At 55.4% G+C, this 11438-nt stretch overlaps 2 protein-coding genes across 7 annotated transcripts; one reads left to right on the top strand and one right to left on the bottom strand.

Moving 5' to 3' along the window:
• Positions 1-5822: 5822 nt before the first annotated feature.
• On the top strand, positions 5823-7229 carry RANGRF (RAN guanine nucleotide release factor). Of its 5 annotated transcripts, none has more exons than XM_041001328.1 (5): positions 5823-6025; positions 6110-6226; positions 6436-6571; positions 6669-6757; positions 6958-7229. In XM_041001328.1, the coding sequence occupies exons 1-5, from the start codon at positions 5949-5951 to the stop codon at positions 7067-7069; spliced, it is 531 nt and encodes a 176-aa protein (XP_040857262.1). In that variant the 5' UTR covers positions 5823-5948; the 3' UTR covers positions 7070-7229. The 5 variants fall into 5 exon arrangements, with proteins under 5 accessions (XP_040857262.1, XP_040857261.1, XP_040857260.1 ...); XM_041001327.1 differs by having other exon boundaries at positions 6436-6592; positions 6678-6757; XM_041001326.1 differs by having other exon boundaries at positions 6436-6592.
• On the bottom strand, positions 7206-10851 carry SLC25A35 (solute carrier family 25 member 35). 2 transcript variants are annotated; one of them, XM_041001323.1, is made up of 5 exons: positions 9998-10851; positions 8890-8955; positions 8381-8533; positions 7908-8042; positions 7206-7785 (listed from the first exon to the last, which is right to left on the bottom strand). In XM_041001323.1, the coding sequence occupies exons 1-5, from the start codon at positions 10370-10372 to the stop codon at positions 7612-7614; spliced, it is 903 nt and encodes a 300-aa protein (XP_040857257.1). In that variant the 5' UTR covers positions 10373-10851; the 3' UTR covers positions 7206-7611. The 2 variants fall into 2 exon arrangements, with proteins under 2 accessions (XP_040857257.1, XP_040857258.1); XM_041001324.1 differs by lacking the exon at positions 8890-8955.
• Between the last annotated feature and the right edge of the window lie 587 nt (positions 10852-11438).

Raw genomic sequence — 11438 nt, 5'->3', positions numbered from 1 at the left:
GAAGGCACTTTCTACAAGGGCAGCCCCACCCTAAAAATGAGCCACCTCCTCCCCAGGGGGGCTCCATAGGATTCCAAACATCTGTAGTGGAAGTCCTCTTTGCCTTTCTCAGACTTGGGGCTACAAGAATTGCTATCCACTTTCCTACACTGGCTTTTGCCAGTGTTGAAACTGTCTTCTCCCAGCTTCTGTGAAAGGCATTGGTTGAGTGACAGGTGTGTGGTGCAGCCAGAATGAGGTGGTGTTAGAACCTGAGACTAACCCATAGCACTAACATGGTCAGTGCTAGCTCCAGAAAGCAGGTCCTCTCATAGAGACACAGTCTAGGCACATGGTCCCCATTGTTCCTGCTGCACGGCCCAGGAGGACACTATACCAAAAGGGAATGGATGCCCAGTCAGAGGCATTGGGGAGTAAGGGGTGGAGGGTAAAGCGATAACTTACGTCCCTGAAAGAGAGGCAGAGAGGTCTTCCATCTGCCCAGCTCTGTTGAAATGAATAAAAAGCTCAGTCACCCTGATTTCACCACTGGTCCTTCTGATGTGGTGGACTCCCCACCCCGCCATCCTGATTCATCTCCAGGAAGGATAGAAACCACCAGGGCCAACCATAAGTAACAAAGAGGCACCCTAATGACAAATCCGAAAGATTCACAGTTCCCTTCTGGGACAGGGGATCAGGGGTCCAGATGCCTGTACTGGTTCTCATTTGCATAGTATCTGGGAATGGGTTTTCACTGGTAAATAACCACTGTTGCTTAGTAACACCGATTCAGTGAATACCATATGAGTCAGGCGGTGTACAACTCTGCTCTGCTGGAGCTTAGAATACTATAGCATAGGGATGCACCTGCTGTAGCCACAGGAGCCAAGGGGCCTGTGGGAGGAGTAATTTACTCAGAAATATTCTCTGCAGCTCTGAGGACTAGTTACCCAGAGAAGAAGGGGGGAAAAGTTCTGTGCAGTGGGTGTGGCATGTGTAAATATCCCCAGGGGTAGGAAGGAGCTAGGAGCCATTGAGGGAAGGGTGGAGTTAGGGCACAGTGATGAGCTAGGGGGCTAGGAAGTCCCAGGGTAGTGACTAGGTGACAGCTGTAGGATCACACCCGGCACCTGGTCTTCCTCAGCTGGCTGCCTTTATTGGTATATAGCTGTCTTTCTGTTATGAGGGCTTGGTTTAGAAATCTGTGGGTAACACAGATTGCCACATGACACGGGAAACCCTCTAAACGCAGGGGGACTCTCCAGGACTGAGTAGGGGACCCTAATATCTACTTTCTTACCACATGTGAAGGTAGTGCTGCGTGGCTGACCCCAGTCAACCCCGAGACTTGGCCAGAAACATTGGGTTCCATGAGTTTTTGGCTCTTGTCCTAATACAGCTTAGCACGTGGTTGGGCACACAGAACACTTCCTTGCTGGGTTTCATTTGGCACCAGGTCCAGCACTAGCTAATCTGCATCCATGCAGCTCCCTGTTCATGTTCCTAGGCAGGCAGTGGAAGATGGCCTACTTGGGCATCCACATAGCACTCCAGGCTTCTGACTTGGAGCTGGACCAGGCACACCCATTGAAGACATTTAGGGAGTGAACCAGCAGACAGAATGATACTCTTTCTTCCCATCACATAAATAAATGCATCTCTCTTTTTTTAAAGATTTATTTATTTTTTATTGCAAAGTCAGATATACAGAAAGGAGGAGAGACAGAGGGGAAGATCTTCCATCCGATAATTCACTCCCCAAGTGAGCCGCAACGGCCGGTGCTGCGCCAATCCGAAGCCAGGAACCAGGAACCTCTTCTGGGTATCTCACGCAGGTGCAGGGTCCCAAAGCTATGGGCCGTCCTCGACTGCTTTCCCAGGCCACAAGCAGAGAGCTGGACGGGAAGTGGAGCTGCTGGGATTAGAACCAATGCCCATATGGGATCCAGGGCACGTTGAAGGCAAGGACTTTAGCCGCTAGACCACTGTGCAGGACCCTCTTTTTCATTGTTTAGTGGGGTTAAGTTACCATCTGGGGCGCCAGTCTCCCATACTGTAATTGCAATTTCAGTCCTATTCTACTGCTGACCCAACTCCTTGCACCTCAGAAGCAGTAGGTAATGGCTCATGTACTTGAGTTCCTGCCATCCACATGGGAATCCTGGATGAAGTTCCTGGCTCCTGACTCAAGGCACAAGCAGGGAGCCGGATGCATAAATTGAATTAAAAGCTAACCTGGTTTTGGTGAAAAAAAAATTGAAATCCATGCATGGTTTTTTCACATCATGTATTTTCTATTAACTGAGAAGGAGACAGACAAATCTTCATGTGCTGGTTCACTCCCCAAATACCCCCGACAGCTGCGGATGGGCCAGGTGGAAGCCGGCAGCCTAGAACTCAATCCAGGTCTCCCACAAGGGCAGCTGGGACACAAGAACTTGATTGAGCACTGACCGCATTATCAGAGTGTATGTCAGGGATATGCACTATAGGAACCTGGACACAGAGGTGAATGTGGGACTGAACACAAGCATTCTGATATGGCCCGACATGCAGGCATGTGGCATCTTAGCTCCTGCATCAAATGCTCACCCTCCCAAGAACTCTTGGAAGAATCCTCAGGCATGCTGCCAAAATTCTTCCAAGGGGATGCTTGACTTTGGGTACTGAGTCTTTCCTCTGGTCTCAGCCCATGTGGCGGAACCTTCAAAATGAGGGGCTCTGGGACACCTGTTCCTCAAGTCACCAGCTGTGTGCAGAGCACTGCGTACATAAGTCTGTTGTAAAGCCTGCTTATATCAAGGGGCAGAGACCTGGATGTGCCCTCCCACCTCCTGAGAACAGTGGCTGCGAGCTATCTCGGTTGGTCTCCTGAGATCTGTCTCAGGATACCCATCATTTCAGCCACAGCCAGCTGGACCAGGGAGCTCATTCCTGTCTGGCTGGTGGCCTGGGAAGTGGCAGGCAGGAGGGTGTTGCCAAATCCCTACTTTCTGACTTAAGGGCAACTAAGGGACTCAATTAGACTCTGTCTCTTGGGGAGTCTGAATGTGAACACAACGTGGAGCCAGCAGCGGGGAGGTCAGCGGAGGTGACAGACACAAGAAAGAGGTGATGACATGAAGGAAGTGGGGCCAAGAACAGAGATTTGCCAAGTCCTGTGTACCCCACTCTCCCAGAGGACAACTGTGCCTGTGCTCTTGCTACTTAATCTAGGCAGGCCTGTCCAACCCGTGCCCCATGAGTTCACAAAACTGGGGGAGGAAGGCAAGAGATCCCCAGTTTGCACAAGGCTCACAGCAAAACATGTCAGGCCACAGACCCCGAGTGGGGCAGCTGGGAGTGTTTTCTGCCAAGTCTCCTGGATCTGAGCTTCTGGCCCATGACCAGGACCTTGCTGACTTCGGTGTAATGAAGCTCTTTTTCCAAGGATTCCCCAACTGCTGGACTGCCCTTGGTGAGAAGGGGAGACTGGAGGAGAGGCTGGCAGACACAGGCTGGCAGGACAGTGCACTGCCTCTGACCCAACCCCCACACCCACCCTGAGTAAGGCTCCATGGGGTGGGCTTCTGCTTTCCCTCTGGGGTTTGCACTGCATACCCTTCCTTGGTAGAATTCCTCCTGGGGCAAAGCTAACACTCTGTCTTTGCTCAAAAACACCTTCAGAATCAACTACACTGTTACTGAATCCTTCTAGCATTCTGGACTTGAGAGATTGATGCTCAGAGAGAAGTCTGACCCTTACAGAGATAAGTGATTTCTTAGCTCCAGGACACACCTTACAACAACCTTCCAGCCCTGGCTGGGCCCACTCCCTGCCACTTGTCCTCACCCAAACATGCACACACTTGCCTTCTCTAGGACGGGTCTCTTGCCCCCACACCTTTGTTTCTGGTGTCCCCCAGTCAGCATCATCTGCGGAACTACCAAAGTCTACCTTTAGGACCTGAGGCACACTCCACACTTCCACGAATATGTGACAGTTGTGTCCCCATTGCCTTTGTGTGCCCAGTTCTGACAAGGTAAAAGAACTCACCAAAAAACTCATGGAAAATCTGATTCAACAGGAACCAGTGCAATGGTTCAACTGTTAATCCTCCAAATTCACGCACTGGCATCCTGTGTGGGTGCCGGTTCTAATCCTGGCTGCTCCACTTCCCATCTAGCTCCCCTGTTCATGGCCTGGGAAAGCAGTGGAGGGTGACCCAAACCTTGGGACCCTGCACCTCACGTGGGAGACCAGGAAGAAGCTCTCCTGGCTTCTGGCTTCAGATCAGCTCAGCTCCAGCCACCGCAGCCACTAGGAGAGTGAACCAGTGGATAGAAAATCTTTCTGTCATTCCTTCTCTCTGTAAATTTGTTTTCCAATATTCTTAAAAAATAAATGTGGGGCCCAGCGGCGTGGCCTAGTGGCTAAAGTCCTTGCCTTGAACACACCAGATCCCATATGGGCATTGGTTCTAATCCCAGCAGCCCCACTTCCCATCCAGCTCTCTGCTTGTGGCCTGGGAAAGCAGTCAAGGACAGCCCAAAGCCTTGGGACCCTGCACCTGCGTGGGAGGTTCCCGGCTCCTCGCTTCAGATCGGCACAGCACCGGCCATTGCGCTCACTTGGGGAGTGAATCATTGGATGGAAGATCTCTGTCTCTCTGTCTCTCCTCCTCTCTGTATATCTGACTTTCCAATAAATAAATAAATCTTTTAAAAGAAAATGTGAATTATGAAAACACTAATGCATGGATTTAAAAACTGTTCTGCAAACAATTTTAAAACACTTATGTATTTGTAAAGCAGAGTAACCCACAGAGAGGGAAAGAGTTATCTTCCACCTGCTAGTTCATTCCTCAAATGCCACCAATGGGGAAAACAGGAGCTTTTTCTGGGTCTCCCACGCGGGGCACAGGAGCCTAATCACGCGGGCCATTTTCTGCTGATGCTCCCAAGTGCATTAGCAGGGAGCTGGATTGGAGGTGGAGCAGCCAGCACTCAAACAGGAACCCATATGGGATGCTGGTACTGCAAGCTGGCGGCTTAACCCCTGGAATCCTTTTTAAATGCCACTTCCCACGGATTTACATGTTCCCTTTTTACATGTGTCTTGACCCCATTTCATTAGAGTCCAAAGTTCTGGCAGCACTTGGAGCCCAGAGGGGAGGACCTGGTTCTCAGCTCCTTGGCACTGGCAAGTTTAGCTCTGTTCCCAACAATAGGCTTGTTATGCTCTCAATACTAGGCCAGCTGCAGGGGATCAACCATGAATGGCGAAATAAACCCGGGAAGACAAAGTTGCGTTAAAAGCTACAAGAACAAGAGCTCAGTTTGTGCTTGTCCAGGTGTGTGGGGGCGGAGGGGGGCCACCCCACCCCCTCTGCGTGTTTGCAAAGTGTGGATTTGAGGAGGATTAGCTCTGTAATCTCCGAGTGTCACGTTCAGGCAGGCACCTGGACCCATTGTTCCCCTTAATCCCCGTCAATGGATCCGGGGAGTGAGTGCTCAGGTGGGCAGCCTTGGGGGTGTGGGGGACACCCCACGCTCTCAGCGCCCTTCAAGACTCACTCCCCCAACCCCCTAGATTACAGGCCCCTTAAACAAGTAACCGCCCCTTACGGGGGTTTCAGGTTACTTTTCCCCCTCACACACACCAAGACCTGATTGCTTTAAAAGGAGGATGCCGCTAGGCCAGGCCCGGGCTGGTGACCGCTGCAGGGCGTCACAAATCCTCCAGTAGAGGGTCCGTCCAGCTCTTACCCCGGCCCGCGACCCCGCCCCCTCCAAGGCGCCAACGCCTATTGGCCGGCGGGGCCGCTGGGCGGGGCCAAGCCTTAAAGGGCCCCGGAACTAAAACCAAGACCTGGGGCTGGGGGCGTGGCCGCGGCGGCTGCGAGACCTGAGGGGCTGGAAGCCGCCGTGGCCCCATGTGGGTTCTTTGTAAACCCCTGTAATGCCCGGTCCCTAGTCACAGGCCCATGGAGCCCACGAGAGACTATCCGTTGTTCGGGGGCGCCTTCTCTGCCGTCCTCCCTCCAGGGGCCATTGACGTGAGGTGAGAGAGAGGCCCAGGAGGTTGACGAGGCGGGTGGCGGGAAGACGCTGGGATACACCCAGGGCCTGCTTCGCTCCTCTCCAGCGACCTCCGACCGGTCCCGGACAACCAAGAAGTCTTCTGCCATCCCGTGACCGACCAGAGCCTCATCGTAGAACTTCTGGAGCTCCAGGCCCACGTGTGCGGCGAGGCGGCTGCGCGGTGAGAGGCGCGGCCGGCGGCCAATGGGAGGCCCGGGCCCCAGGACGCGGACGGGGCCCTGGGGCTGGACGGTTACTCCAGGGAGTGAGAACCCCCAGGGCGAGGCCATACCGCCGGAAGTGAGATGCTGCTGGGGGGGGTGGGGACGGTAAGAAAAGTGAGGGCAATGAGAGAGGCTCCTCTCCGACCCTCGGCCTCACCCACCTCAGGTACCACTTCGAAGATGTTGGTGGGGTGCAGGGGGCTAGGTCCCAGCAGGTGGAGTCTGTGCAGTCCCTCGGTTCTGAGAACCTGGCCCTGCGGAGCTGCTGTCCTGAAGCCTGGGTGCTCTCAGGCAAGCAGCAGGTGGCTAAGGAAAACCAGCAGGTGAGGACCTGGAAAGGTGAGGTGGGGGGGGCCCACAAAGATTCAGGCTAAGCAACCTGTCTCCTGTTGCTTTTAGGTAGCAAAGGATGTGGCAGTGCATCAGGCCTTGCTGCGGCTGCCCCAGTATGAGACTGATGTGTTGCTCACCTTCAATCAGCCCCCCACGTAAGGAGGAAGGGAAGAGGCAGGCAACTTGTGACCCCAGGAGAATAAAAACTGGGGAAGGGCCTGAGCAGGGAGATCAGTTGGTAGGGGCTTCCAGAGGAGGGTCTTCTGGGAGAATAGGAAATGGGACTTTGGCAAGCCTCTGGCTCATAGGATGTTCTCTGTCTGTTCCTTCCCCCACCCCCAAGTTCTGACAACAGGTCCTCTCTTAGCCCTGGAAATGTGTCCCCTCCACCCTGGAGCCTGGGTGACTTTGAACAGCTGGTAACCAGTCTGAACCTTCATGATCCCACCATCTTCGGGCCCCAGTAAAGATATTGAAGTACTTGTGTGAGGTTGCTGGGGACTTGGGGACTCCATTCAGCGAGATCAAAAAGAAAAGAGGTTGAATATCTGGGTTTCCTCATCTTGCTCCCCTGTGCGTAAACACAAGACATCTCCTCCTCTCTGCAGAAATAAACTTGCTTTATAACCAATATAATCTCTGTGGTTCTGAAGTTAACAGGACACCCAGATATCCCCCACACCCAATTCCCTTTGGTCGTGGAGGGAGGAGTTTAAAGCTGTGCAGAGGGAGTGGCAGTGGACAGGAGGGGGGACACTTCAGCCCTGAGACGGGTGCCCAGTGTTCAGGGGGACCTGGGGAGGGGAGTCCTGAAGAAACAAAGTGGGGAGGACAACCATCCCTTGTGATGATTCAACCCTGAGAGAACAGATAGGGAGAGGGGCTGACTGGCTTTCCCTCCGCTCCCCAGTGGACAGATGAAAGGTCACTGGTCACAGTCTACTAGGCTGTGGTACAGAGGCAAAAGTGTCCAAGTAAGTGCTGATGTGGGGAGTGTGAGAGAGGGCCATTACTTAGTGTACTTGTGGTAGAGGGAGCGCAGCTGGTCCCAGAAGAAGAGGGAGAGGATGGTATGGGGTCCGATGCGGAAGTAGGAGGCACCTATACCCTTGTACATGCCAAAAAGGCCCTCTGTCCGAGCTGTCTGCAGCAGAGCGTCCAGAATCCCCCGGTACATGAGGCCCTGGAGAGGAGAGGAGACCAGGTAGCATATAGGATTGCAGGCTGCAAGCCTCTCTTCCCTTCCCCATTCCCGCTCCCAGGCCCAGCTTTCACTGCATGGCTGTGCCCCCTGTGTCTTTTTACCTTGCCCTGGGCATCTGTGGGCTGGTTGTAGAGTCTTGTGCAGGCTACATCAAAGGGAGTCATGGCCAGGACTACTGCGATGCCACTCACCATGGCAGCTGCCAGAGCCACTTTCCAACTCTGGGGAGGAAAGATCTGAGGAGGAGGAAGAGGGAGAGCTTGGTCTGTCAGCCAAACACTGAATCCTTAGGTCCAGGGCCAGGGTGGGGGAAGAGCCTCCTTGCTAAGTCCAATAGTGGGAGTTTCCACTCCAATAAGGAGAACCCACTGTGGAGGAGGAAGGAGGAGCCCAGAGCATCCCCCACCCCCCACCCCCCACCCCTGGAAGTTAACAAGAGAAGGATGGGAAGGGTCTATTCAGAGACTTCTCCCACCCCTAAGCTCTCCTACAGCTCTCTCACATCTGACTGTTAATGTCATCCCCTCCCTCTATCCCCATTCCCAGGGCAGCCCAGCCCTTCCCCAGGCAGTACCTCCCACTGGCTCATGAGGTCCTTGGTGGATGAGAAGGTGCACAGCTGGGTGGAGGAACCGATGATGACTCGGGGCAGGCCACCCAAGGCCCCACGCCACAACCCCACTAGACCATGTTTCTGGCCAATCTCGGCTAGTGCCTGAAACATGCCCTGTTTGAGGGGGGAAAGACCATTGAGGGGTGGGATGGTGTTCTGCCACCTCCTAACACTGTCCTTAACACACACCTGCCATCTAGAGAACCAGTTTCAATGTGGGCTGATGTTACCCGAGAAGATGAAGTGAGGACATGAGCAGGTCAAGAGATTGGGACAGGAGAAGCAGGTGCAGGAGGCTAGAGGAAGTGGGGCAGATGTTGGAAGGAGGGTCTGGGCAGACTCAAGGGGTAGAAAGGGACTCAGCTGACAGGCAGAGCAGTGGGTGGGGTTGGAGCTATAGGGTACAGGAGGAAATCTGGAGGGAAATGGAGAGGATGGTTGGGCCAGTAACAGGATTGGGGATCCCTCACCTGATGCTTGTACTGGTGACCTACGGCAATCTCGGAGGCTGCCTGTGCTTGTAGATGTGTCTTCACCTGGGGGCCAAAAAGGACCATAACTTGGGCCATGAACCACCCTCCAGCTTCCCCTAAGGTTGTTCACTAACAACACCCTTTTCATCAGAAATGATCATTATTCCCACTTAACAAATTGGACATGAGACTCTGTGTCCCTTGTCTCCAGTCCCAGTGGACAGATCTCCCAGCACTGTCACACTCCCCGCCCCCTTGGGATCCTCCCTTCCCTGGCGCCAGGGGTGGGGTTGCAGAGGTTGGAGACTGGCAGCATTTCCCAAGACATGAGGCAAGACCCAGGTGCCCAACCTTTCCTGCCAGCTCCCCATTCCCAGACTCAATTTCTGGCCACCACCTTGACCAGGTTCCCCACTGGACTTTGGCCACCACCTCTCCCCTCCCTAAGACCTGAAAGTCCTGTAACCAGCTGACTTTGGAGAGGTCACTGTCCCTGAATTGCACCGTGGGAGGGAGACCAAGCTGTCCCTTCCCCTGCAGAAGTGTTGGTTTGCTCTTAGGAGCACTGAGCAGCTGTGTGACCTTGAGCTGGTCTCCCTCCCTCTCTGGGTCCCAGGCTGTTGGCCTTTCACCTGAATCGGAGAACTCAAAGGAGCCTTGTAGTCAGGCCATGCCCAAGACCTCCCTGACCCCTCCTCTGGCTGATGCATGTTACTCAAACTCTTCCTCTTCCTCTCTCCACAAATCCAACCTCCTTAGCAAGCAATAGTAATAAAACTATAGAAGCCACAGGGATGTGGGAGCACTGGTTGTGCATGACTCCCATGGGCTCCCTTCAGATCCTCAGGAGTCACACAGCACTTATTCCTGTTCACAGTGCATTCTCACATCACTCGCACTGCACAGATGTGCCAACAAGGCCAGGATCTGAGCTCCAGAAAGCATGACCCCAAAGCCCACCACCTGCATCAACACATTCGATTTTGTCCATTGGGTCAGATCAGAAGCCCTGCACAATGCCTGCCAGCCCTCTCCTGCTGACAGGTGGGCAGCCCCATGCTTCCCCGCTTACATCTGAAGGCCTTGTGCATGAGCCCTCTCTTACCATGTAGATGGGACTCCCGAGATAGGCGCCCATGACCCCAGCCAGGGCCCCAGCCACCAGGCTGCGGGGAGGACTGAGGTTGCCTTCCGCTGTGTGCAGGTAGCCCCTCGCTTCAACCACCCCGTAGGTTCCCAGCCGGATGCCATTCATCAGGAACTGGTACAGGAGGGCGGGGGCCAGGCCCTTCTGCAGGGCCGCTAGGCCGTCCACCTTGCCGATGGTGAAGAAGGCATGGAAGACATTCCGGTAGTGCCGCTTGTAGGAGCCGGGGGCCTGCAGTTCTCCCTGCAGCTGCATCCTGGTCTTCACCACCTCCAGGGGGTTGGTGAACACACAGGCCCCGCAGCCTGCCAGCCCACTCATCAAGAAGTCCATGGTAGGGATGGGATGGGGTAGCAGGTAGCCTCAGAAAGACAGGTGCAAAATCAGTGGAGAAGACCTCAGGCTGCTGCGAGAGATAGGATTTTTTAAAGTCCAGAATCTATAGAGTCAAATGTCAAGATGTCAAGGGTTAGTTGGAATTCAGCAGTTAGCAGCTGGCCCAAAATAGGGAGAGAAAGAGCAGTTTAGGAGAATCTGGCGAGACAGTTAGGTCAGGGTGCACGACCACCCCGAAGGCTAAGTGAGCAGAAGCCGCCGGGAGGTGACAGGTGGGATGCTTGGGGATGGCAGGCCAACCCCCTGGGGGCCCCAGGCGTAGAGAGGGAATAGAGTAAGGCGGCGCTAGAAGGTGGGGCAGCCAAACAAGAAAACAAGCCCAAGAAAAAAAAGGGGGGGGGGAGTTCGGGAGAAGCTCCGGCGGCGTCCCCGGCACAGAGTGAGAGGGCCGCCGGATCGGGGAAGGCGGCTGCGGGAGCCGGGAGCACCTTCACCCGGGGTAGCCTGCGGAGGCCGGGCCGCCACACTCCAGCCCCCGGCGCGCCGCGCCAATGGGCGCCTCGCAGGGCCGCTGCCGAGAGCCGCGCCCAATCGGCGGCCAGCGGCCCCGCGCCCAATCGGCGGCCAGCGGCCAATGGGAGGCGCTCCCGGCGACCGGCCCCCCGGGTCCGCCCGCGGCTGTTGGTTTAACTCCTCCGGCCCCGGGTGGGCGTCCTCGGAGGGGGAACCGAGGGGCTGGGGCCCCGGAGGGGCTGGGGGCCCGGCCGCTGGTCCTGCAGGCGGCGGAGCCTGGAAGGGATGGTTTGGAGCTGCTGCCCTTCCCAGCGGGGGTGGGCTCGGGCGCCCCTGGAGAGCCGGGAGACCCTCACGCCCCGAAGCCGCGGCCCCACCGCGGGGGAGGTAGCGCGCACCTGCCGGGCCGAGCTTATCTCATGAGGGCTGAGTTAAAGGTGTGTAGGTTCGGGCACCGCCGCTGGGGTGTGTCTGGCCGCGGGCAGGCGCGCGAAGAAGGAAGCAGGTGAGGCCTTTGGAGGACGTGGCCGGAGCTTGGTCAGGGTCCTTG

This window comes from Ochotona curzoniae, unplaced genomic scaffold (genome assembly GCF_017591425.1).
Source record: "Ochotona curzoniae isolate NIBS_2020 unplaced genomic scaffold, NIBS_Ocur_1.0 scaffold_2453, whole genome shotgun sequence".
Taxonomy (NCBI): Eukaryota; Metazoa; Chordata; class Mammalia; order Lagomorpha; family Ochotonidae; genus Ochotona; species Ochotona curzoniae.
The sequence above is the reverse complement of the archived record's forward strand: the minus strand, read 5'-3'. Positions and strand labels throughout refer to the sequence as shown.

Excerpts from the sequence above, each read along its gene's own strand:
- RANGRF (XM_041001325.1), top strand. The coding sequence starts at position 5,949 with ATGGAGCCCACGAGAGACTATCCGTTGTTCGGGGGCGCCTTCTCTGCC. Across the intron at positions 6,593-6,668 it reads TGGCTAAGGAAAACCAGCAG|GTAGCAAAGGATGTGGCAGT; the intron begins GTGAGGACCTGG and ends TGTTGCTTTTAG. Across the intron at positions 6,758-6,945 it reads ACCTTCAATCAGCCCCCCAC|TTCTGACAACAGGTCCTCTC; the intron begins GTAAGGAGGAAG and ends CCCACCCCCAAG.
- SLC25A35 (XM_041001323.1), bottom strand. The coding sequence starts at position 10,372 with ATGGACTTCTTGATGAGTGGGCTGGCAGGCTGCGGGGCCTGTGTGTTC. Across the intron at positions 8,956-9,997 it reads TCGGGAGTCCCATCTACATG|GTGAAGACACATCTACAAGC; the intron begins GTAAGAGAGGGC and ends TTTGGCCCCCAG. Across the intron at positions 8,043-8,380 it reads ACCTCATGAGCCAGTGGGAG|ATCTTTCCTCCCCAGAGTTG; the intron begins GTACTGCCTGGG and ends CCTCCTCCTCAG.